The sequence below is a fragment of the Crocodylus siamensis genome, chromosome 5 (assembly GCF_052110815.1).
Source record: "Crocodylus siamensis isolate JL-2025a chromosome 5, ASM5211081v1, whole genome shotgun sequence".
In the NCBI taxonomy this organism is placed as follows: Eukaryota; Metazoa; Chordata; order Crocodylia; family Crocodylidae; genus Crocodylus; species Crocodylus siamensis.
The window spans coordinates 189421537-189448286 of record NC_143399.1 but is presented as its reverse complement, the minus strand read 5'-3'; the positions used below and the strand labels follow the sequence as shown (position 1 = coordinate 189448286).

General features: G+C 45.7%; 1 protein-coding gene across 4 annotated transcripts in view; it reads right to left on the bottom strand.

Annotated features, from left to right (window-relative positions):
- The window catches only part of ESYT2 (extended synaptotagmin 2), a 147889-nt gene that overhangs the window by 86283 nt on the left and 34856 nt on the right, over positions 1-26750 (bottom strand). For all 4 annotated transcript variants that reach the window (XM_090047595.1, XM_090047596.1, XM_090047597.1 and 1 more), the window contains exons 2-3: positions 6112-6153; positions 4690-4824 (exon numbers count right to left, since the gene is read on the bottom strand). In XM_090047595.1, the coding sequence (XP_089903721.1) occupies positions 4690-4824; positions 6112-6153 (177 nt within the window). The remainder of the gene's footprint in view (positions 1-4689; positions 4825-6111; positions 6154-26750) is intronic.

Here is a 26750-nt window from a genome sequence, read left to right as displayed (position 1 = left end):
GAACAATTAAGATCAGAATATGACTGATTTTCTATATAGGGCATTTACAGCATCATGGCAATGACTGTTTTCATGAGTGAAGGTAAGGTTCTCACAACCTTGCCTTGTGGTTCACAGCGTAAACGGTAATTCTAAAACTTGCTCAGTAACCAAGATTTCCATTTTCGTTTCAAATAAAACTTAATGAATATGTACCACTAGCAATCATATATGATACTTTAATTTTTTTGATGGAAAAGCAGGATTTCAAGGTACTACACCCTGGGCCAATATAAGTAAATGCTATGGGTCTATAGTGAAAGGATATGCTGGCATTGATTACACAAAGAAGTATGTGCTGCATCTTTCAACTTGAAAGGTCTCTTACAACTCTTGAATAACAAGCAGTTTTAGGAGAGAGGACAAAGATCCATTTTGATATAATTTCTCTAGGAAAATATTTTGCTGATGTACAGCTCTTATAAGTGAATACATGCACTAAGTCTGACCTGAAGCCAATTGAAATCAGTGTAAATATTCCCATCATTTGGGATAGCTTTCTATTGTGTCCTGATCGGACAATGTTTATAAAAAGCTTTATTTTAGAAAAAACAAATGTGCACATGTCAATACAACAAGAAAAAAATGAGACTGGTAAATACTGGGTGCATCTACATGTGTGCTTTACTATGGAGTTGACTAAATAGCATAAAGCGTCACTATCTACATGTACACCAGTGTTAGGGCACAGTACATTAACTAACTCTGCCATAAGTTAGTACTGTTGATGGCAGTACTATCTTATGGAAGAATAATTAAGTGTGATGAAACACATGTGTGGACAGTGATAGGCTGGCTGGAGCATGAGGGTACTAAAGTGTGGGGCTGCCTGCTACAGAGCCCAACACTTTAGCACTCTTGTGCCCCAGCCAGCCCTCCAATGCCCAACACTGCCACCCGGAGCCTGGGGCTGACCTCCTGAGCCTGCTGCCAGCCCTGGCTCAAACTGCTGCTTTCCTGGGTACACATGTAGATGCTGCACCTGGGAGCAGCCAACTCTGGCTTGAACAGAAGCACTAGGTGCTCTAATCTGTACCTTCCCCCAATTTCCAAGACTACAAATGGTCAATCTGACATTTCTTGTGCTTCAGAGAAATTTCAGAGCTATTCTAAGTTAAATTTGGCTGGAGCAATCTCTAATGATGTATTCTACAGATAGAGACTGCTGGAACACAGCATGCCCTGGTCATAGCATGCACTTTTGATGAACCAAAAAATCATTCTGGCCAGGGAAAGCCCCAGCTGATGGACTGAGGAAGCATTCTAGTCAATTTGTGAACCATTTGTGAATCATGAACCTGTCTTTAAAATCATTTAATACACTAAAACAAGAATGTTCTCTGTAAAATTATAGATTGGAAGGATGTTACTATACTATATAGATTTGTCTCCACATTGTTACCCTCCTCTAAGCTTTTCCTACACGGGCCTTTCTTTGACAAACATGATTAATGTTCAAATCAGGCAAAATGCAGCCATTGTATAAGTTTACAAAACTCAATGGAAACCAACAAAAACAAATTCATAAGAAAGGAAAAATAAGGTGGAAGAACATCATAAGAGCCATTTGTACATACTCAGAATGCATTTATAGCACAATTTCTTACAAATACTTCACAAACTTTTCTTTGGTTATACTTTACATTAGCTCCATTATATTAGCAACCATCCACCTGAGCCACCACTGTAAGTTATTAGTAGTAACATTTTTAATTCACACTAATATAAAGATAACACATCATCCATACCTAGCCAAAATGCCATGATATTAACGATCAGCACTAATATTAAATGTCATAAACACTGCCAAAGTCTATTATAAAAAGAAAGCAATAACACAGAGGTGGGGAAAATATGGGCCACGGGCTGCATTTGGCCCATGGTGGGTCTTTGTCCAGCCTGCAGCAGGTCCTGCCTAGCCCAGCTGTGGCGCATCCCACTGTCTCCTGGGCATTCAGTAGGGCTGAGGCGTATCCACAGTGGGACTACCTTTCTAGGCAGCCCAGGCAGCAGCAACTCATTCCAGCTACTGCCGCCACTGGCCCCAGGCCCATGGTACTGGTGGGAACCTATGCTGCAAGCCCCAACCCCACACACCCTGCGCCTGCTCTGGACTCACCCGCACAGGCTCAGCAGCAGCAGTGCAGGACAAAAACTTGGTGAGGGAGGGGAAGTGGCTCCTCCTTGCCACTGCTAAGCTGCTCCTGCTGCAGCCACCCAGAGCCACCATGCTGCCCTGCATCTACACCGCCATCACCACTGCCTCTGTGTTGCCCAGCACAGCAGTGGTGACAGTGCAGAGCAGACATAGGGCAGCCCAGCATGGTGCAAGCTCTGGGCAGCTGTAGCAGGAACAGCCTGGCGGTGGTGAGGGGGAAGGGCCGCTTTTCCCCCCGCACTCAGCAACAGTTTCTGTCCTGCGCCGCTGCTGCTGAGCCTGGGCTGGTGAATCCAGAGCAGGCGTGAGGCGGGGTTGTGCAGCGCGAATCCCCACTGGTACCGCAGGGCTGGGGCCACTGGCAGCCAGAAGCAGCTGTCACCACCTGGGCTGCTTAGAAAGGCAGTCCCACTGGAGAGCTGCCCCAGCCCTGCTGCATGTCCACAGGGTGGTAGGACGTACCACGGGTGGGCAGTGCGGAGCAGGCACGGGGCAGGCCAGGTCAGGGTTGTGTGGGTCAGTTTTCTACTGATCCGCTCCTACTGGGATGAGTCCAGAGCGGGTGTGGGGTGTGCTGGGGTTGCACACTGCTGGCAGTGGCAAATGCCAGCAGGGCATGTGGGCTCTGGGCTGTTGCGGGGTGGGAGTGGGTGCTAACCACCTCAGGGAGGGCATGCACATGTGAGTAGGGGAACTCCCATGCACATCCCACTATACCCAAAAACCTTCCTCCACAAACCCAAGAACCACACCCTTCCGCACACACAATCACACACCCTACAAAGATGACACCCACCCATACCCTCACCGCCCACTAGCCCCATACACACTCCTCTACACACCTCTGGGGGGATCCCTATTCACTGCTACATGCACATACCCCACACAGCAAACAACCCCGAGCTCACCCACAGCCCCCGCACACACCCTCACAGCCACCTCCCCTCCACACCCCCCCAACACCTTACCCATCCACGCATACACCTCCATATCACACTACAGAAGTTAGCACTACAGAAGAAAAAGATTTGGGGGTCAACATTGACCACAAGATGAACATGAGCCTCCAATGCGATGCTGCGGCTAGTAAAGCGACCAAAATGCTGGCGTGCATCCATAGATGCTTCTCGAGCAAATCCCGGGACGTCATTCTCCCCTTGTACTCGGCCTTGGTGAGTCCGCAGCTGGAGTACTGCGTCCAGTTTTGGGCTCCACAATTCAAAAAGGATGTGGAGAAGCTTGAGAGAGTCCAGAGGAGAGCCACGCGCATGATCAGAGGTCAGGAAAACAGATCTTACGATGACAGGCTGAGAGCCATGGGACTCTTTAGCCTGGAAAAGCGCAGGCTCAGGGGTCATCTGATGGCCACCTATAAGTTTATCAGGGGTGACCACCAGGATCTGGGGGAACGTCTGTTCACCAGAGTGCCCCAAGGGATGACGAGGTCGAACGGTCACAAACTCCTGCAAGACCATTTCAGGCTGGACATAAGGAAGAATTTCTTTACTGTCTGAGCCCCCAAGGTCTGGAACAGTCTGCCAGCGCAGGTGGTTCAAGCACCTCCTACATTGAACACCTTCAAGAGTAAATTGGATGCTTATCTTGCTGGGATCCTTTGGGCAGGGGGCTGGACTCGATGATCTCCCGAGGTCCCTTCCAGCCCTAATGTCTATGAAATCTATGAAATCCCTACAAACATCCCCCCACATCCACACCCCCCACACACACCCTACATACACACACATCCACAGGCCCCAACAAACCCCACACCCACCCACCCATACCCTTCCACACGCCCAATATACAAGAGTAAGACTTCATTTTGAGCTATTATGCAATCACCTCTATATATACACCAAACACACGCGCACAAAATCAGGACAAAAATATATTTTTTGATAAAATTAAAATATGTTTTTGTCAATGTTTAATTTTTAGTATATAATTTGTTTTCCTAGGTCCAAGATAGCAAATCCCTTTCCAGTAGGAATACTTCTGGGGGCAAGGGGAAGGATTTCCAGTGGCAAAGGTCAGGGCCTAGGAGGCAGGACTTCCAGTCCCAAAATGGCAACCCGGGGCAGGGCATCTGTCAAGGGGTGGAGCTACCTTTGTGGCCCTTGACACCTCACCAAAACTCGTTAAGCAGTCCTCCAGCTGAAATAATTGCCTGCCCCTGCAATAGTAGCAATACTAGCATAGATGATAAACTAAAAGGTAAAACTATATTTAAAAAAAGATCAAAGTTTCTTTATATAAAATATCTTTAACCCATGGATTTAATTTCAAATTATTCTTGAAAGTAATAAATACAGTCAACTATGTTAATATTAGGCAATTGAAAGATTACTCTTTGGGCCCTTCCCCATTTTTTAGAAACATTCTCTCTATAGCAGCAACCCCAGCTCAAAAAAGACAAAGTTAATGCTTCTTTAGCAAAAACACGAGGGAAGAAGCAGATACATTTAAGAGGTCAAATGTTAAAAGAAACTGACCTGGTCACCAATATCAATTTTTGTGAAACTGAAGGTACTAAGGTGGTGGTTTGCTCCTCTCACAGCTGGTTCAATTGTTTCTCGGAAAAGTTTCTCAATAAATTGGCAGATAAAAGGCCACATCTGTTTTACTGTCTGGGAAGAAAGAAAAAGATGATATTGAAGAGTTGTACGCTATCTATGTAGTTTCATTGGACACCAGGGTAAAAAGCCTTCACACATCAAAGCCACATCCAGGCATGCAGGCATATTCAGGTTCTTCAGTTTGCACCATGGGGGCAATATTTACTACTGGGACTTCCCGCAGCAAAAAAAAATATGGTGAGGAAAAAAGGGGCATGGCACTTGCTACAATAGTGTGCGCTGGTACAAATGGAGTCTCAGTCCTCCAGGGAAACGATATGGCTTCCAGTCACAGCGTCTCTACTATTTCACTTGTGACCCAGCTGCTGTAGCACACCAGCAGGTGGGGAAAGAGCAGTTTGCCCAAAATGGGACAATATGTCCCTCATTAAACCATATGTGCACCGTGTGCACTGCAGCACAAAGCGGTGGCATACTCTCTCTCCAACCACTCTCTCTCTAACCTCTCAGTTCTAATCCTCAAAGGAAAAACTTACAAAACACTTTCCAGAGACGAGCCTATGAGCTCCACTTCATCGACCTCCTGGATACTAAAAATCATGGACTAAATACAGACATTGGATTTATAACACATTATAACCTGGCTGACATCTGATTTCCCAGGTACTTCTCCACTATTCTTCCCCTTCTCTTCCCCCGCAACCCAGCCTGTCTCTCACCCACTGACTCCTCAATCTACATCTTCACTGACTGCCTATCTTGTCTGCATACCAGCCCAGCCTCTGGCTTCTTTACTTTTCATTCCATCCAGGAAGAGCACACACCAACTGCAGAAACTTCCTCAGCCTGACTAAGGGTTTTTGAACCCTAAAGCTTGATTACATTTTTCCCCCCAACTATTTAAGTTGATCTAATAAAATATATCAGATTCACCCAAAGAACCTTGTCAGCTTTATTATTCTGTATTTTATTATGTTTCACATGGAACTTCAGGGTTCCCAATAAGAAAGGGAAAAAAATCCACTTTACTTCCATGTTATAAACCAGAAGGCTAGAGTATCAAAAACCAGCAAACATGACTATTATTACATATACAGTTTCAACTGCCTGCAAGACTGATTTTAATTATTTAAGTGCTGACTGAAAAGTATCACTTCAGTGATGGCATATTATTTAGTGACCATTTAAAACAGAGTCATGATTATTGATCCAAGAAAGACTGGCTCTTAGATAAGCCAAGTTATTTTACAAGTCTGACAGGGATCTTTGCATCAGTTAATAGCCAAAACATTAAATGTAGAAAGACAGTAAGTATTTTAACCTTAAGTTTCATCTTACCTTATTGAGCCATTCTGCTCTTTCTGTATCTGGAAAATGGACCTAAAATGCAAACAAAAATGAAATACATAAAAATTACTACAAAGACTCTCTTGTTGATGAAAATACCATGTAAAAATGTTGTCACAGAACTAATACAATGAGCCCATAATTACCAAGGAGCAGAGATTCATGTTGACAAGAATGTATAACCACAGTAAATACCTGAATTTTGACCTAGATAAATACTAGGGCTGTGCAAAATTTCGGTAGCCATTTTGTTTGGAGGTGTTTTGGCCCATTTTGGTGCCCAAAACACTGAATACAAAATGAAATGGAAGGCTCCAAAATATCTCCAAAATGAAACAAAACTATCCCAAATGTTTTGGATGTTTCGGAATGTTTCAGAGGCAGGCTTGTGAGGAAACAAACTCAGAAGAAAGAGGGGGAAGGCGAGGGGGGAGGAAGGACTGCTCTGATATTGACATCCGTAGCTGGCCAGCGTCTGTGATATGTCCCTGAGGTCCCTTCCAATGCCAGTGCTCCAGGGGAGGGACAGCACCCTGAGTTTCCACAATAGGAGGGTGTTTCCACAATAGGAGCACTCATCACGGCCTTTCCTAAGATTATGAACATATAAAAAAACTCAGACAGTTTTTGAACTCCTATTTAACTGAACTGTCAAAGTTTTGCCCTCTGCACTATAGGACAGATTGTAGTACTGGGTTTTGACAGCAGCACTTTAAACTCCAGGGTTCAGTTTTGGGCATGTGCCTATACCCAAGAAGTCAATGAGCATTTTAAATTTAAATGAATATCTATATCAACGTAATTTAAAACTGGCCTGTTTTGAGACCAAGTTTCCTTCTCCCCTACTTTCAAAGCTGTTTCAATTCATTTTTTTTTATTCACATACAATTGCACGTCTCTACCTCAGAAAACTGTTTTCTGGTTGTCCAGATTTTAGATATGGAGACCAGGTCCTTAGAAAATAGCAATTGTCAGGGATTCTCCAGATGGCTCTGAATTCTTTATTCTTTATGCACTTATTATGAGCTAGTGTGCCTGGGTAACTTTGATAAATAGCTATGCAGTCGTAGGCTGTTAAAAGTTACCAGTATTGACTGCACTGTCAAAGTTTCTGGCACTCCCTCTCTAAGAGACAGTACTTTTTTTCTAGACAACTAAATTTATTCGGCATGGCAAGTGGCCAGTATGTGCAATTAAATTACTGGCCTAAGAAGATTTCTGCCTCTTTGTATACAAAGACATTTCCCTTCAATTTCCAAAACAGACCAGGCATTCACTAACGGACTATTTGTACAAAACAATTTTCCTACTTAATGAGTATAAGTATGTGAAATTATTAATGATGAATGTATGTTCCTCAGCACTATATTATGATGTTTTATTCATGCAGAATTCAAATGGATTGGAAATCTAAGCTTATTTAGAGGCAGACAGGTCTACCAATGACGTCAAGAGCAATGTCATATGGAGTTTTGTACTTCTGGTAGGGTCATCCATGCCAGCAAGGTCAAAAACAATGTTTCCAGATAAGTTGCAATCCAAAAATAAAAATAAAAGCCCTCATTGGTGGAGCAGACAAACTAAGAAAGAATACTTCACCATGCCTGCAAAGGTGGATGAAGGTAGCAGAGGAATAGAAACCTCAGGTCACCTAGGTTTTCCTTGTTACCAGATTAAGGTTTCCTTCCCATGAAGTATTGTGTGGTTGCTGATTCACAATGGCATCCCCACATTAAAGGAAGACACACAGGTAATACTGTTTCCTTCAATAGCAATTCCTACAGCAATGAGTAAGTGGCAATGGGGGCAGGTGCTAGTGTATTAGAAACCCCTTGTCATTAACCTACAGAGATGATGGCAGATGATTGTTTTGTACTTGGGAACTGAGATAGACATGTAGTTTGGGAGCAACAATTATGACAGAGCAGACCTATTTAGTATTCACCCTGTTCCATATTCAAGAAAGGAGATGGACTGAAGCAATGATCATGGTATTGCACTCCTGCCCACAGTTGGGAACATCCTTGCCCACATTCTCAACAGACTCACTTGCTTTGCTAAGGAGCTTTTACCTGAGTCCCAACGTGGTTTCAGACCACTCAGAAGTACTATAGATATGTTCTTTGTTGCTACATAACTGCAGGAGAAGCGCCACGAGCAACAACAAGATCTCTGTATGGTCTTTGTTAACCTAACACCTTTGATTCAAACCAGCAGTGAAACCCAATGGAAGATCTTGAGGAGATCTGTATGCTCACCAAAATTTGTTACCATTATCATAACAATGACAGCAATCTTCCCAAGCAATGGCTAGGAAACAAACCCCTTAGAGCTGGAGGCAAGCAACATGTCTGACTGTATCAATACTCTTTTCCATCCATGTCCCAGCTATTCCACACCTTATTGTTGATAGACTTCCATCCACAGTCAGCATACAGTATTGCACGGATGGGAATCTCTTTAACATCAACTGGTTGCACTCCAAATACAAGACAACCCCATTACTGACTTTCAATATGCTGGTGATTGCACCATGCGTGCCCACTCAATTGAAGAGTTCCAGGTCACTGTTCATTGCTTCTGTGGACTGTATACAGTTGGCATTGGTTAGGCATTTCATGATAACCAAGATAATTCACCAACTAACCCTAAATCAACTAGATGCTCCTCCACATATTACAATTAGAAGAGAATATTGAGCAGTTTCCCTACTCAGCACCTTCTCCACAAAGTAAACACAGTTGATGATGTTAAACACTAGGTAAAATCTGCCAGTGCTGCCTTTGAACATATCAGAAATTGTCTTTGAACATATCAGGACCCAAACCACACTTGTCATCTACCAGGCTGTTGACATTTCTACTCTTATTTTGGGGTGTAAAATTTGGACAATGCATCAGAAACACCTGAAAGCTTTCAAACGTTACCAACAGCAGTGACTTTGGAAAAACCTCTATATCAAGTGGAAGGACATAAGAATGAATGCAAGCCTTCTGGCTCAGGCAAATACCACAAACATTGAAGCCATGCTAATATGGCACCAGCTCCATTGGACAGAAGAATCTACAAAGTTTCTAGCTCAGAGTAGCTGGCATCACCTACTAATTACAAACTGTTATGGTAAAGTCTTCTCACAGCTGCAGGCACAGAAACAGTGGTTGTAAGCAGCATCAACTCCCCCATTCATCATTAAGTTTACTGATATAATCGAAAACTTCATGTTGGATATTTTACATGCATTACGAATGCAACTGCAGATCATTTTAACAGATGGAATAAGGACAAAGATTTTTATGCAACAGGAGTCAAAAGGATACTGCTAATAAGGGACAAAAAAAAATTGTAAAAACGAAGAGGTGAGAAGGCAAATCACAAAAAAAATGAATGAGAAAAGGAAAAAACACAACTGGCACAAGAACTGTGTTTCTGAAGGCAAGCATATTTTCCATAGTTGTCACAGAACAACAGTAGAGTCTAACCAAACCACCACCAACCTCAAAAATTTATACTTCTGCCTTAATCTTTATTCAATATCCAGCACAGTCATGGAAGACCCATTGTGGACAGAGAGGGTACTTAGCCCTAAACATATACTTAATCTATATGGAATTCAACCTGCGTTACAGAAGGAATTGACATTCCAGAATTCTAAATACTTAAAAAGACATGGACCACATTATCCCTATGCCCTGAATAACACTGAGCACATTTGATATTTCAATAAACATGAAGCCAATATCATATATAGCATTCTTGTTTGCAGTTCTTTCAAGTCTCTCTGGATAGGCTAAATATTTGCAAGTAGATTGCATGTAATGGAGGCATATGTTATTTCTAAATTATGACGGATAGCTCTAAGAGGCGAGAATTAAGAGAAAGTTTGTCAATCACACAAAGATTAAATTGGTAAGGCCTCTAATCACATGTTAATTAAGTCTTGCTTTGGAGGACACAGCTGTGTAATCAGATTAACACCGGTTTGCCTAGGGGCAGACCCAGAGCAGGGTGCTGTTGTGCATTTTCCTTTTCCACCCAGACATTAAAGCCAACTGTCTGGGAGGGGCAGCAGCATTTCTATTCAGGCATTGCTGAGAGAGTCATTTGACTTCCTGAGTCATTATCAGCTCCCTGATTCCTGCTAATTTCTCTCCACTCCACAGTGGTGTTAATGATCCTTTTTAAAAGTCTTGATGTTCCTGTATTCAAATGATCCCCTCTTCTGCAATTTTGCTGTCTGTCAGCCATTCCTGGTAACACCTCTCTTTTATTTCACAACCTTGCAGACTGGTTTGAGCTGTAGCTGAAAAGCTTAAAACAGATGTGGTACTAAACTAAGGTGTAGAAATGACTGACAGAGAAGCACTGGAGGCACTATCAAGACACTAAGGAAACTCTTCAGGAAGGACAGGCAGGGGAGAAGAGGAAGAGTTGCACTTTATGTAAAAGAGCCATATGACTGCTCAGAGCTCTAGTATGAAACTGGAGATAGGCTTGTTGAGAGTCTCTGGGTTAGGGTCAGACAGGAAAGCAACAAAGATTTCATGGTGGGGTCTGCTACACACCACCAGACCAGGAGGAAATGGTGGATGAGGCCTTCTTTAAACAGTTAGCAAAAGTCTCCCAATCACAGGCCCTGGTTCTCAAGGAGAACCACCCTGACATCTGCTGGGAGGGCAATACAGCAGTGGACAGGCAATCCGGGAAGTTTTTGGAGAGTGTTGGGGACAACTTCCTGTTGCAAGTGCTGGAACGGCCAACTAGGGGCCATGCTTTTCTTGACCTGCTGCTCACAAACAGGGAAGAATTGATGGGGAATGTAGTAGTTGATGGCAACTCACAAAATCACAAAAAGGAAGCTTATAAGAAGTGGAAACTTGGACAAATAACTAGGGAAGAATATAAGTTGAGGACTTCTGTACAACTGACTGACTTGCCAGCTTTATGGCAGATGATGAAGGTGATCAGTTCACGATCACTGTCACCAAGCTTCCCTTTGATTGTTAGGTTGCCAATGGGTCATCCCTGGTTGCCAGTATGAGGTCAAGCAGTGCTTTACCTCTTGTTGGCCCGTAGACTTCCTGCGTCAGATAGAGGTCATCCACACGAGAGAAAGCTTTGCGACCGCTCGGATTTGGCCGAGCACTCCTCCCATGAGATGTCTGGGTAGATAAAGTCTCCCATGACAACCATACACTGAGACTGTGTGGCCTCAGCCAAATCCCTGGTGAACTCCCGGTCAAGGTCTTGACTCTGGGTAGGGGGTCTGTAGTAGACCCCCACCATAGTATCCCCTGCGCCATGTTCCCCACGGATTTTAACCCAGAGGGTCTCAAGTCATCCACCATGGGTGCCAATGTCAGCTTGCAGGCATGCGTAGCTTTCCTTGACATAAAGAGCTACACCCCCGCCCCTTTTGTCCACTTAATCCCTCCTGTACAGAGTATAGCCATCTATACCCGTGATCCAGTCATGGGTGGAGTCCCACCAGGTCTCTGTTATCCCAATGACATCGCAGTTATTTGCATTTAGGAGGAGAACAAGTTCCTCCTGTTTATTTCCCAAGCTCCTGGCATTTGTGTATAGACACACAAGTGTCCCCTTAGGGGCTACTGCCTTGCCTACATTTTGTTCCAGGGCTGGGGCTGGAACCCTTATGTGCCTTAGCCTGCTGGCTTTGCAAGGGCCACTCCATGGGCCAGTAGCGGCAGTAGTCCCCCCATCCCCCGGCGGGCTTAGTTTAAAGCCTGGTGGAGCAGGTCAGCCAGTCTAGCTGAGAAGAGCCTCCTCCCCAACGGAGAGAGGTGGAGGCCATCCCTTCCCAACAGCTCACTGCCTCTCCCTCCAAAGGGTGGACTGTGGTCACGGAAGCCAAAGCCTTCCCAATGACACCAGCGCTGCAGTCTTTGGTTGACTATGTGGATCCTCCCCTCCCTCCTCAGCCCATAGCCTGAGACTGGGAGGATCGAAGAAAACACAACCTGTGCTCCCAGACCCTTTAGCCCCACACCCAAATCCCTGAAGTGCCTCATGACCCAGCTAGGAGCACTCTGAGCCGTGTCATTGGTGTCCACATGGATGAGGCTAACTGCAGCCTTGACATCACCATGATCCGCTGGCTGGGGAACTGGCTCTGCAGTAGGACCCAGAGGGTGGTGGTCAATGGGAGCCAATTGTCTTCGTGTGCTGTGACCAGTGGAGTCCCACAAGGCTCTGTCCTAGGGCCTGTACTGTTTAACATCTACATCAATGATGTGGACATTGGTGTCAGAAACGGACTGGCCAAGTTCGCTGATGACACCAAACTCTGGAGTAAAGCATCCACACCTGAGGACAGAAGGGTGATCCAGGTGGATCTGGACAGACTCGTGAAACAGGCGGACAAGAACCTGATGGTGTTCAACACCGAAAAATGCAAGGTTTTCCACCTTGGGAGGAAAAACCTGCACCATGCATATAGGCTTGGTAGTGCTACGCTGGTTAGCTCTATAGAAATGGACTTGGGGGTCATGGTTGACCACAAGATGAACATGAGCCTGCAGTGTGATGCTGCGGCTAGTAAAGTGAGCAAAACACTGGCTTACATCCATAGATGCTTCTCAAGCAGATCCCGGGACGTCATTCCCCCATTGTACTCGGCCTTGGCGAGGCCGCAGCTGGAGTACTGCATCCAATTTTGGGCTCCGCAATTCAAAAATGATGTGGAGAAGCTTGAGAGGGTGCAGAGGAGAGCCACGCACATAATCAGAAGGAAGTAAAACAGACCTTATGATGACAGGCTGAAAGCAATGGAGCTATTCAGCCTGGAAAAGCGCAGGCTCAGGGGTGATCTAGTGGCCACCTATAAACTTATCAGGGGTACTCATCAGGAATGACTGTTCACCAGAGCCCTCCAAGGGATAACAAGATAGAACGGTCACAAACACCACTGGATATAAGAACGAACTTCTTCACTGTCCGAGCACCCATGGTTTGGAACAGACTGCCCCTTGAGGCAGTTCAAGCACTCACTTTGAATGCCTTCAAAACACATTTGGATGTTTATCTTGCTGAGATCCTATGATCCCTGCTGACTTCCTGCCCCTGGGGTGGGGGGCTTGACTCTATGATCCTCCGGGGTCCCTTCCAGCCCAAATGTCTATGAAATCTCTATGAAATCTATAAGAACATTGCTCAGGCATTCAGGGATGAAATCAGGAAGGCCAAAGCACAATTGGAGTTGCAGCTAACAAGGGATGTAATGGGTAACAAGCAGAGTTTCTACAAGTATGTTGGTAGCAAGAGGAGAATCACAAAGTGTGGGAGGAAGTCTTCTGACAGGATGCAGAAAAGGCTGAAGTGTTCAATGCCTTTTTTGCCTCAGTCTTCACAGGCAAGGTCAGCTCCCAGACTACTGCACCAGGCAGCACAGTTTGGGAAGGAGGTGGGCAGCCCTCAGTAGTGAAGGAATAGGTTAGGGACCACTTAGAAAAGCTGGACATGTACAAGTCCATGGGGCCCGATGGGATGTACCTGAGAGTGCTGAGGGAGTTGGCTGATGTGATTGCAAAGCCATTTGCTATTGTCTTTGAAAACTCATGGCAACCAGAAGAGGTCCTGGATGATTGGAAAAGAGCAAACAGAGGGCCCATATTTAAGAAAGGGAAAAAGCAGTATCCAGGGAACTACAGACCAGTCAGCCTCACCTTAGTCCCTGGAAAAATCATGGAGCAATCCTCACGGAATCCATTTCTAAACACTTGAAAGAGAACAAGGTGATTAGGAACAGTCAGCCTGGATTCATCAGGGGCAAGTCATGCCTGACCAACCCGATTGCCTTCTATGATGAGATGACTGGCTCTGGAGATGAAGGAAGACCTTCAGTAGATACTCTGATTTTGCAAGGCTTTTTATATGGTTTCCCACAACATTCTCTCAGGCAAACTAAGGAAGTATAAGCTGGATGAATGGACTGTAAGGTGGATAGAAAACTGGCTGGAACATCGGGCTCTGAGGGTAGTAATCAATGGTTCAATGTGGCAGTAGTGTGGCCATCATAGAGGACATTCCTGTTTCAGCATCAGAAAATTAGAGAACATAAAGGCATCGGGTTTCGTATCAACAGAGGACCGAGGACAACCGGACTGTCCTCTATGACGGCCACCCTAGTTGGCAGCCAGTATCAAGTGGAGCATCCTGGGGGTTGGTCCTGGGGTCTGGTTTGTTCAACACCTCCATCAAGATTTTAACAAATAACAAACAAAGTTTAACAAAACAAACTTTAACAAATTCTTTGCCTCCATTTTTCTAAGCAGGGACCGGGACATGTCCCCCACCGGGATTCCGGACAGACTCAGGAGAGGTACCACCAGGCCTAGGATCAGGGAGGACCTAGTTAGGGAACTTCTGGTGGGGCTGGATGTGTTCAAATCAGCAGGTCCAGATGCTCTCCACCCCAAAGTGCTGAGGGAATTGGCAGGGGTCACTGCGAAGCCCCTGGCACGGCTTTATGAGCACTCATGGCACTCTGGCCAGGTGCCAGAGGACTGGAAAAAGGCCAATGTGGTCCCCATTTTCAAAAAAGGGAGGAAGGAGGACCCAGGAAACTATAGGCCCATTAGTCTTACCTCGGTCCTGGGGAAGCTCTTTGAGAAAATTATCCAGGAGCACATCTGCGAGGGACCAGCAGAGATTATGCTCAGGGGCAACCAACATGGGTTCACTGGGGCAGGTCCCATCAGACCAACCTGGTTGCCTTCTATGACCAGGTCACAAAATGCTTGGATGCAGGTGTTGCAGTGGACATGGTCTTTCTGGACTTTAGGAAGGCCTTCGACACTGTCTCTCACCCCATTCTCATTAAAAAACTAGGCAACTGTGGCATTGATGCCTACACAGTCAGACAGGTTGCAAATTGGACTAGAGAGCCACAACCAGTGAGTGGTGGTGGATGGGTCATTTTCGACCTGGAAGGACGTGGGCAGTGGAGTCCCCCAGGGCTCAGTCCTCAGGCCCGTACTGTTCAATATCTTTATCAGCGACTTGAATGAGGGGGTGAAAAGCACTTTCTTCAAATTCATCATGACACTAAGATGTGGGGAGAGGTGGGCATGCTAGAAGGGAGGGACAGGCCACAACTAGATCTGGATAGGTTAAAGGGGTGGGCAGATGAGAATAGGATGGGATTCAGTACTGACAAGTGCAGGGTACCGCACCTTAGGAGAAAGAACCAGCAGCGTACCTATAGGCTGGGGAACTCCCTTCTCATCAGCACAGAGGCAGAAAGGGATCTTTGAGTCATTATTGAGTCGCAGTTGAACATGGGCCGCCGATCTGAGGACACGGTCAGTAAGGCCAACCGCACCTTGTCACGCATCCACAGATGTATCATGAGCAGGTCCAAGGAGGTGATCCTCCCCATCTACGCAGCATTGGTCAGGCTGCAGTTGGAGTACTGCGTCCAGTTCTGGGTGCCACACTTCAGGAGGGATGTGGACAGCATCGAGAGGATCCAGAGGAGGGCCAGTCTCATGGTCAGGGGACAGCAGGGCAGGCCTTACAAGGAGAGGGTATGGGACCTAAACCTGTTCAGCCTCCACAAGAGAAGGCTGAGAGGGGTTCTGGTGGATGTCTATAAACTTACTGAGGGGACCAGTGGGGAATGGGAGAGGCCCTGTTCCCCCAAGCACTACCCAAAGTAGCTAGGAATAATGGCCACAAGTTGATTGAGACTAGGTTCAGGCTAGACAGCAGGAGGCACTACTTCACGGTCAGAGTGGCTAGGATCCGGAACCAACTTCTAATGGAAGTGGTGCTCGGCTGTACCTTGGGGGTCTTCAAAAGGAGGCTAGATAATCACCTAGCTGGGGTCACTTGATCCCAGCATTTATTCCTGCCCATGGCAGGGGGTTGAACTTGATGATCTGCTCAGGTCCCTTCCGACTCTAACAACTATGAAACTAAGATGGGAGATGCCATAGAAAGCACCCTCAACAAGTTAGCAGAGGACACCAAGCTGGAGTGAGTAATAGATATGCTAAAGCAGGGTTTTTCAACCTTTTTTAGTATGTCCAACAGCTGGATGCCGAGCAAGGAGGGGTGGGGATAGCAAGGGGCCAGACACCAAGAGGGGGAGGGATTAGTACATGGCTGGATATGGAGCTGGGATGGCATGCGAGCAGGCAGGCACAGAGTGCCGCCACCTCCCAGGAGCAGGGCCAGGGCAGGGCAGCTCACCAGGCCAGGGTGAGGCACTGGTGTCCCGTCATGCAAGTGGTGTCCCCTCCCAACCCCACAGAGGGGCACCGCTGTCCTTGCCCTGCCCCGGCCCTGCTACTGGGAAGTGGTGGCGCTCCATCCCTGCCCACTTGAATGTACACCCTAGGACTGGTTCAAGTACCCCCTCAGGGGTACACGTTGACACCCCCTGCATTAGAGGGTAGGGCTAGGATTCAGCGACCTAGAGAAATCTGAGGATTGGGCCAAAAGGAATCTCATGAGGACAAATGTGAAGTCCTGCACTTAGGGTGGAACAATTCCATGCCCCAGTACAGGCTGGGGGATGACTGGCTGGGCAGTAACTCTGCAGAAAAGGACCTGGGGTGACAGTGGACAATAAGATGAATACAAGCCACCAGTGTGCCCTTGTTTCAAAGAAGGCTAATGGTATAATGGGCTGTATTGGGACATGTGTTACCAGTAGGCCCAGGAAAGTGATTACTCTCCTCTATTCAGCACAGGTGAGGCCACAACTGGAGTACTGTGTTCAGTTTTGGGCCCCCCACTACAGAAAGGATGTGGACAAACTGGAGACAGTCTAGTGGAGGACAAAAATGCTGAGGGGTTTGGGGACATGATTTATGAGGAAAGACTAGCAGAACAGGGTTTATTTAGTTTAGGGAAAAGGAGCAGCCTTCAACTACCTAAAGAGAAGTTCGAAAGAGGATGGGGCTGGACTGTTCTCAGTGGCAACAGATGACAGAACAAGGAGCAGTGGTCTCAAGTTGCAGTAAGGGAAGTTTAGGTTAGCTACTAGGAAGAACTTTCTCACTAGGAGGATAGTAAAACACTGGCACAGGTTACCCAGAGAGGTTGTGGACTCTCCATCCTTGAAGATTTTCAAAACCATTAGACAAAGCCTTGGCTGGGATGATCTAGTTGGGAATGGTCCTGCTTTGACCAGGGGGTTGGCCTAGATGACCTCCTGTGGCTCTGTCCAGGCCTAACTTACAATGCTTCTATATTTTGTATTAGGAATCTTAATAACAGATGGACAGTTACAATAATGAGTACAGGACTAATAATACAATATATTTTGAATATTTTAATTATATTTTGCATAGTTGTATTTTTTAAACTTTATATATTTCTAGCATATTAATACACATTCCAATAGTTCTATTAGTTTGTTCTTTGATCTTAAATTTGAAGAATGCAGGGCTACCTCCCTAACACATTAGTAAAGCACCTAGTTTTGCTTTAACTGGAGAAAAATGTATGTTGTGTTATATGTAATGATATGACACACCATCTGCACCCCCTCTTCAAAATCCCAGATTCACCCAGGTACTTGCCCTTTAACATGCCACACCTGTGCAGGTGCCTATAAGAGTTCCCATTGTTTATAATGCTTGTTTAAGACTACGGGCAGAAGTTACACACAAACTGGTTTAAGTGATCAGAAACTGGTTTAAACCTGTAACAGAACATAAGTTCAGTGCACATAAACCAGTTTCAAAATGGCCAAAACCAGTTTGAGATAAATCTGGTTGAATGTGGTTTCTGACTTAACTGAGTTCAAACTGGTTTATGGAACTTCTGTCCTGGACCCCTTCTTGTTATAAGTTAAACTAGAGTCCCCCACCATCCCAGCACACTCTGTAGCCCCAGGTGGGGCTGTGCTTTTTGCTCCAGCAGAACAGGGCTGGCTCCACCCCTCTGCTCCCTAGTCAAACAAGGGCAGGGCTGTGGCCAGACACCAGCCCTTGAGGTAAAGGGGGCCAGGAAAAGGTCTATTCCTCCTCCTTCTTTCCCACCAGCATGGACACGCCCTACAGTCTGAGGCAGCTCTGCCCGCCCTGCTCCCACCCACAGCACAGCCCCACCGCCAGGAAAAGATGTGTGCTCCCTGGGAAACCATGACAGAGGCTGCTGCCCCGTCATGGTCTGTGCCTGCCTGATCTTGAAAGGTGCTCCCTTGCCGCCTTGGAGCATACGCCTGAGACTGGCTGCAGCGCTTGTTCCTGCAGTCTCGGCAAAGGCTTGCATTCTCCCCAAAGTTTGTCTGCCACAACTTTGGTCTTTTTTTTCAGTGGTGAGACTCCCCCCTGTAGCCCTCTGCAGCTCAGATGCACTTCCTAGTGGGTATTCTTGGGGCTCCGCTTCCCCTACACCCAGCCATGCACCAGCCTTTATGACCATCACTTGGTGGTCGATTGGCTTACCCATCATAGAATTCTAAAGTTGGAAGAGACCTGGTAGATCATCAGGTCTGACCCCTGTTTCAGGCAGGAAACAGGGCTGGGGTTAAGTAATTCCAGTCAGATACCTGTCTAATGTCCTCTTGAACATCTCCAGGGTGAGGGAAAGCACCAACTCCCTTGGAAGCCCATTCCATATTTTGGCAACCCTCACCATAAATAATTTCTTCCTTTCTTCCAATCTAAATCTGTTCTCCTCCAGTTTGTGGCCATTGTATCTGCTAACCCTGAGGGGTGCTCTGGTAAACAGTGTCCCCTATTCCCTGCTGGGCCCCCCTGATGAATTTATACGCAGCCACAAGATTGCCTCTCAGTCTTCTCTTGCAGAAGATGACGAGATTCAGATCTTTCTGTCTTCATAGGGTCTTATCTGCAGGCCCTTAACCATACAAGGAGCCCTTCTCTGAACCCTCTCAAAGGTTATCCACATCCCTCTTGAAGTGCAGTGCCCAAAACTGGATGCAGTACTCCATCTGTGGCCTCACCAATGCTGCATAGAGGGGATTTACCTATTTTCAGTAATTATTTTTACATGACTGCCTTCCAGCAGCAAGATGGAAGCTTCTAATCATTCCATAGCCTGCAGTCCTGCAATGCAATAGCTGGTATAACATCCTCTTTGCCATGAAAGATGATCTGATACTACAGCAATTTTCAACCAGAATACTATGGCATCCTTGGGTGCCTTGAGATCCCTTCAAGCGTGCTGCAGGGTACAATGCCATAGCGGAACAGTGTGATGTGCAAACATGATTGACAAGAAACCCACAGATTTCAAATAGAAATCCAGCATCAAAAGCATTCGAACTTGTTGCAGCATGAGTTCTCTGAAACAGAAGAATTGTTCTAGTATTTTTTTGTAGTCAAAAAATGAGTGGAAACTAAGAGCTGGCATTTTCCAAGAGGAGCCTTAAGCCTAAAAAGATTGAAAACCACTGTGATATTATCTTCTTTATATTGGACCTAGACTCTGATGTGGAAGCTTTGACACATCCACAAAGTAATTCCAATGGTGTTTGTGTCCAGAAACAGGAATCTGACTGTACAGCTTATTCCTAAGGAAAACCTACCTGACTCTGGCTCTGTGCAGGAAGAAGGGAGTATTTGAAATTTAAATACAGGAACAAGACATTTCCCCCAAAACCTCATTTTTTCTCTCCCCCAATCTGCTCATGTATATTTGAAAAGCACAATTTCACATCTGCGACTTGAAGCATTTTTTATTTATTCAAAAGAAAGTGCAGTTTGTACAGAAGTGTTACAAACACCCAACAGCAAGTGTTACAAACACCCTGAAGACCACATTCAACATTAAAACACTCAGTGCTACTAATTCCAAGAATGTTTTAAGTTATATTAAAACGCTTCCTTTCAAAAGGCTTGGTGGTGTTTCACATTGCTGTGCTTTGAACAGACACAAGTCAGCATTTCAAAGCCACTCATGTGTGGCCCTAAATAACTGTCTACCAAATGTTTTTATTTTGATGTGCTTAGCATCCTAAACTGCCACTTACTGCCAAAAGCTGAATTTAAGATGCAGTGTTCTTCCTCACCATTATAATCAATAAAAAAGGCAGTAAGACCAATGCAGCTTCCTGCTCTGCACTGTCTGTTAGTTATCAGTTATCAGCAAACAGAGATCCTAGGAAATGAAAGCTCAGTTCACTCTTTCCAAATACTCAGACAACATATTTACATAAGCGCAAACTTACAACGTACAGCCAATATGAATTCAAGAGGAAGTCATGTTTAACCAATCCAATTTCTTTTTACAGGTGATGGGCTTTGCGGGTGGGAGAAGAGCAGTTGATGCAACATATTTCGGCTTCAGCAAGGCATTTGACACCATTTCGCACAACATTCTCACTGAAAGCTACAGAAATACAGTCTAAAGTACTATAATACGAATATGTAACTGGTTGGAGCATTGTGATCAAAGAACATCATCAATGGCTCAATATCTAACTGGGAGAAAGTACTAGTTGCATTTCCTATGCGTCTGTCCTGGGTCCAGTCCAGTTTAATGATTTGAAACATAGGAATGAATGCACACTGTGCAACTTTGAGAATGACCAAGTTGGGTAGAAATCCAGACACTATGGAGAAATGGATTAAAATTCAGAATGGCCTCAAACTGGAAAAGTGGTCCAAAATTCAATGAATGAAATCAAATAGAGAAAGCATAAAATTCTGCACTTATGATGAAACAAATCACAAGCACAAATACAGATTAGGGAACAAATGGTTAGGCTGCAGTACTACACGAAGGAGCAGGGGGTTATAGTGAACCATAAATTAAAAGCCAGTCAACAGTGCGCTGTTCTTGGAAAAAAGTCCAACAATATATTGGGTTGTGTTAACAGAAGTATTACTTGCAAGTCACAAGCACGTGGTTCTTGGAGATGACAAATAATTAAGACTAACATTAGTCTCTCTGATACACCCTAACCCTTGAACTTAACTGATATTTTACAAACATGCATGTGCAACTGAAAGGAAGCAAAGCAAAGGTTTCCCATACCGTATTGTTTGCATTCTCTTGGAAAAGGTTGTACATCACTCAGCACAAGAAAAATATTAGATAAACTGCTTGATCTGAAAAAATCTTCAATGCAGTGACTGATTGATTGCTAATACTCTCATTAGCAACACCTGGTACCTAATTTAGCTGGGTTCACAATCAGCACCATTTAAAATGTGCATGTTACCCAAGTCAGGCAATATTATACAATTATCCTATTTTGGAAAACAATTAATATTTTTAAATACTGTATTTACTTGAATTTAAGACAAGGTTGTGCGTCTGTCCTCCCCATCAGCATGGGGGGGAGCCTCACATCTTAGGTTTGCATACAAAGCGGGGGGGGGGGAGAAGAGATGCATGCAGCTGCTGTGGCTCTCACTTCCGCCCCAAGCCCAGCTCAGCGCCAGAGAGCAGCTGCCTGCCTCCACCCCCCTGCTTCACTCTGACTTGGGCTGCATTCCCCTCACAGACATGCAGCACATCCATCCCTTGCCTGGACAGTTAGTGCTGCATTCCTTGCCCAGAGAAACAGCAGCACTGATACTGTGAGAGGTCACCAAGACCTGTGAAGCATACATCTAGGCAGGAGCACAGAGTTGCACAGAGGAGGAGGAGCATGGAGAAGTGGAGTCTGCCTCTTCCATCCCCACTGTAGACCACTGAGACAATGTCCAAAGGCCAGATCAGACATTTGGTGCCTCAATGGCTGTAGTTCCACATGCATCTGGGGATCAAACCCAGGTCTCCTGCATGGCAGACAAGGAATATACCACTGAAACACAACAGCAGGTACCCAAGTATTTAGACTATGTTAAATCACCATGTTTACCGTATGTAATAATGCTTGGATAAAAAATAAGCAACACTAGAACCTGAAGTCCTGCAAAGAAAAGCATTACTTTTATCCAGCAATCCATAACAGAATATATAGAAAATTTAGGTCTAAACAGAATGTCTCTCATAAAGCTTCAAAAAGCCATTAACGTCAATAGAAAAATTTTTAAATGGATATTATGTCATTCAAAAGCAGAACAATCAAAACATTACATTCCAACCTTTTCAGGGGATAATGTTTTCATGTTACTGGAATAATATGTTCCTTTTTGTGAGATCAATGTTTTTATAAAATGATTCTTGGGATAAGTCAGGATTTTCTCATAGTTAGAAGAGAATATGAAGTGCTTTATTTCTAGGCAGTAGTACAGGATTAGCACGTTTCAACAGCTTTTTGAAAGTCTAAAAAAACCCAGAAATTTGAAACCAGATCAATTAGCATAAGATATTCAACTAATAAGTGCCATTGGTACGGTTTTATGCAGTCTTGTTTTAAATTAATCTATGTCCCCAGATATCTCATGACTCATTTTATAGGCAAGTATGTGCTTGAGGAAACTAAGAGTGCTTTCCTACCTTATCACACTTTGTTTTCCATAAATTCACACAAATATTGTTCTCAAACTCTTCAAATGGGGGTGTGGCACTCTATGTCAGGGAGCACTACACGTCCTTTGCCAGCAGAATGGGGTCAGAGGAAGGGCAGGCTGAAGTACTCTGGGTTAAGGTTCAAGGGGACTGTGGGGAGAGCGATTTGACAGTGGGCCCGTCAACTACAGACCCCCCAACCAAGGGGAGGAGCTGGACTGGGAATTTTCGGGCCAACTTGCAGAGGCACTTAAGGCAAGGAATGTAGTTGTCATGGGTGATTTTAGTTACCCGGACATCTGCTGGGAGGAACAGTTAGCCAGGACAGACTGTTCCAGGAGGTTCCTAGCTGAGATACAGGACCTCCACTTAATCCAGGAGGTGCATGGTCCCACCAGAGGAAACACCCTGTTGGACCTGGTCCTGGCCACAGGCAATGGTAGGGGCCTCCAGATTCTTGACCACCTGGGCGATAGCAATCATCGCTGCTGGAATTCACCATTCAGCGCAGGGTGTCAAGGGCCTGCAGCAAGGCGGTAGCCCTAGACTTTAGGCGGGCCAACTTCAACAAGCTGAGGAGACCAGTGGGGGAGGCGCTGGGGTCCTTGAGGGCAGGGGAACTCAATGTCCAGGATGCGTGGTCATTCCTTAAGGAAACGATACTCAGGGCCCAAGGGGAGTCCATCCCAACAAGATGCAAGGGGGGCAAGAGTGCCCAAAAGCCCCCCTGGCTCACCAAGGATGTCCGGGAATGCTTTCTTGCCAAAAAGGCGGTGTAAACCTGGTGGGAGGGGGGTGCTATCTCCAAAGAGGAGTATACCTCCTCTGCTCGGGCCTGTAGGGGGGCTGTCAGGAAAGCCAAGGCAGACATAGAGCTAGGAATAGCGTCCAAGATCAAGGATAATAAAAAGTCCTTTTTCAAATACGTAGGGAGGATGAAGGCGGCACTGGGTAATGTGGGGTCCCTGCAAAGTGCGCTGGGCAATCTGGTGGTTGCGCCAGAGGAGAAAGCGGAACTCTTTAACCAATTCTTCATGTCCGTTTTCTTGTGCAGGGACCGGGACTTCCCCGCTGTGATGCCAGACAGACTCGAGGGGAAGGCTTCCAGACTTCAGGTTGGGGAGGACTGGGTTAGAGAGCTTCTGGAGGGGCTGGACGTGTTCAAGTCAGCGGGTCCAGATGCTCTCCACCCCAGGGTGTTGAGGGAGCTAGCTGGGGTTACTGCAGGGCCCTTGGCACGGCTTTACAGCCCAGGTGCCGGATGACTAGAAGATAGCTAACATGGTCCCCATCTTCAAAAAAGGGAAGAGAGAGGACCCGGGCAACTATAGGCCTGTCAGTCTTACCTCAATCCTTGGGAAACTCTTTGAGAAGATCCTCAAGGAGCACATCTGTGATGGGCTGGCTTCAGGGTTGATGCTCAAGGGCAACCGGCATGGTTTCATTAGGGGCAGGTCATGTCAGACCAATCTGATTGCCTTTTATGATCAGGTCACAAAGGCAATGGATGCAAGTGTTGCTATGGATGTAGTCTTTCTAGACTTCAGCAAGGCCTTTGACACCATCTCCCACCCCATCCTCATTAAAAAACTAGATGACTGTGGCATTGATCCCTACACAGTCAGATGGATTGCAGATTGGCTCAAGGGTCGTACTCAGAGGGTGGTGGTGGACGGGTCTTATTCAACCTGGGGTGAAGTGGGCAGCGGAGTTCCCCAGGGCTCGGTCCTGGGGCCCGCGCTGTTCAATTTCTTCATCAGTGATCTGGACGACGGGGTGAATTGCAACCTGTTTAAATTTGCTGATGATACCAATATTTGGGGTGAGGTGAGCACGCTAGTAGGGAGGGAAAGACTGCAACAAGATCTCGATAGGTTACAGGAGTGGGCCAACATAAACAGGATGCGTTTCAGTACTGACAAGTGCAGGGTGCTGCACTTAGGCAGTAGAAACCAGCAGCACACTTATAGAATGGGAAACTCCCTTCTTGAGAGCACAGAGGCAGAGAGGGATCTTGGAGTCATTACTGACTCCAAGATAAACATGGGCTGACAATGCGAGGTCACGGTTGGCAGGGCTAACCGGACCTTGCTGTGCACCCACAGGTGCATCTCAAGTAGAGCCAGGGAGGTGATCCTCCTTGCCTATCCGACGCTGGTCAGGCCACAGCTGGAGTACTGCGTCCAGTTCTGTGCACCCCATTTCAGGAGGGATGTGGACAACACTGAAAGGGTCCAGAGGAGGACCACCCGCATGATCCGGGGACTACAGGGCAGACCCTACACTGAAAGACTGCAGGACCTAAACCTGTTCAGCCTTCACAAGAGAAGGCTGAGGGGGGACCTGGTGACTGTCTATAAACTCACTAGGGGGGACCAGAAGGGTTTAGGGGAGACACTGTTTCCCCTAGCACCCCCTGGCATGACAAGAAACAATGGACAAGTTATTAGAGAGTAGATTTAGATTAGACATCTGCAAGAACTACTTCACAGTTAGGGCAGCTAGGAGCTGGAACCAACCAAGTGGTGCTGGCTCCTACCCTGGGGATCTTTAAGAAGAGGCTTGATGACTACCTGGCTGGACTCATTTGAGTCCAGTCTTTTCTCCTGCCCAGGCAGGGGGTCAGACTTGAAGATCTACAAGGTCCCTTCCAACCCTACTTCTATGATTCTATGATAAGTTCCTCCTTCCTTGCTACCTGGACCAACCTTGCTTCCCAAAGTAGCTTGAACAGCTGGTTAAATTGAGGAAGTAATACACAAGTTCTCCTTCTTTTTGTACTCTGTTTATTTGTCAATCCAGATGTATCATGTTTGCCTACTAACATAACTTTAAAAAAAAAGAGACAATACAGCTAGGTTGCACTGATGGTCCTGGAAAAGACTCAGATTGAATGCACACAAATTTACTCTTTCCACTCAAAAGGCAGATCCCTTTATAACACAGCTGAGGTACAATGGTTGGGGAAGGTGAAGATGTTTCTAATTCCACTTCTCTGTTTGGTAGAGAGAAGGACATCAGTCTACAAAATTGATGCTGTCAACTTTTCCATGTACTACTTTTGTTCCACAGGTAGAACATCAGTGTTAATCTAAGAAAACAGCTTAGGTCTCAGAAATGCTGAAAACTACTTCTGTAAACAATGTTGCACCATTTTTCGTGGCCAAAAATTAGTAATATTCCATCTCTAGTGTTCACATACTGGCCCCAGATCAAAGCAAAATAGAAAGCTTTAAACTGCAGAAGTGTACAACATAGAATATATTGTTCTACCTACAGAACTAGATCAAACTATATGACTCATCTGCAAGAGGACTTCTAGGCACAAATAGCACACTTCCTATTTCAAACTGTCAAGTCCCTTCAGTAGACTGCTCGTACTGCTTCCAAAATGCTGCCCATGAGCATATGAATGGGTGAAGTATTCCTTAACCAGTCTTTACGCATGCCACATTTTTTATGCAATGGTCTTCAAAGCACACGACATCTTAATACTTTAACACAACATGGCATATGGTAAAGAGTACAGCCTATACATAAACAGTGTATATCAGTAGACAAACATAGACTAAAAGATACTTTGAAGGATTACAAAATCAAGCACCCACATACACAAACATATATACACATGTAATAGAATTAGAATGGGACAGTGTCATTAAAATCTGTATCAATCAGGCTTGGCAGGATTCAGGTGTTATTATTGATAGACATCACTAAACATGGATTTCACCTGACACTCACAGGCTGATGGAAAAATATTTCCTTTGATAATAATATTTCCTTTGATTATTATTTCTCCTTACATAAAGAAGAAATAATAATAATAAAAAAAATCCAGGATGGAGATAAGGAAATCCAGGGCTGGGGGCACTGCACATTTGTGCACACAGCAGCTGGGGGCTGCAGGAGCTGAGGGCCTTGCTGTTAAATCTGTGCTGGGGGGGGTGTGGGCAGGGAACCTAGAAGCCTGGTGCCACCAGCCACATGCTCTGCCCAGGTCCTAGCTGGGTTAGGGGTTGAACACCTGCTGAGCCCAGCCTGGCTTCCACAGCATTTGGCCCCTACCCCAATCACATAGGGACTGGGCCAGGTTGGGCTCAGCAGGAGTTTGGCTCCTGCCCCGAGCACACAGGGGCCAAACTTCTGCAGAGCCTGGTCCTTGCATAATCAGGGCAGAGGCCAAACTCCCACAGAGGGAAAGCCAGCCCTACCCCTCCAACACCCCC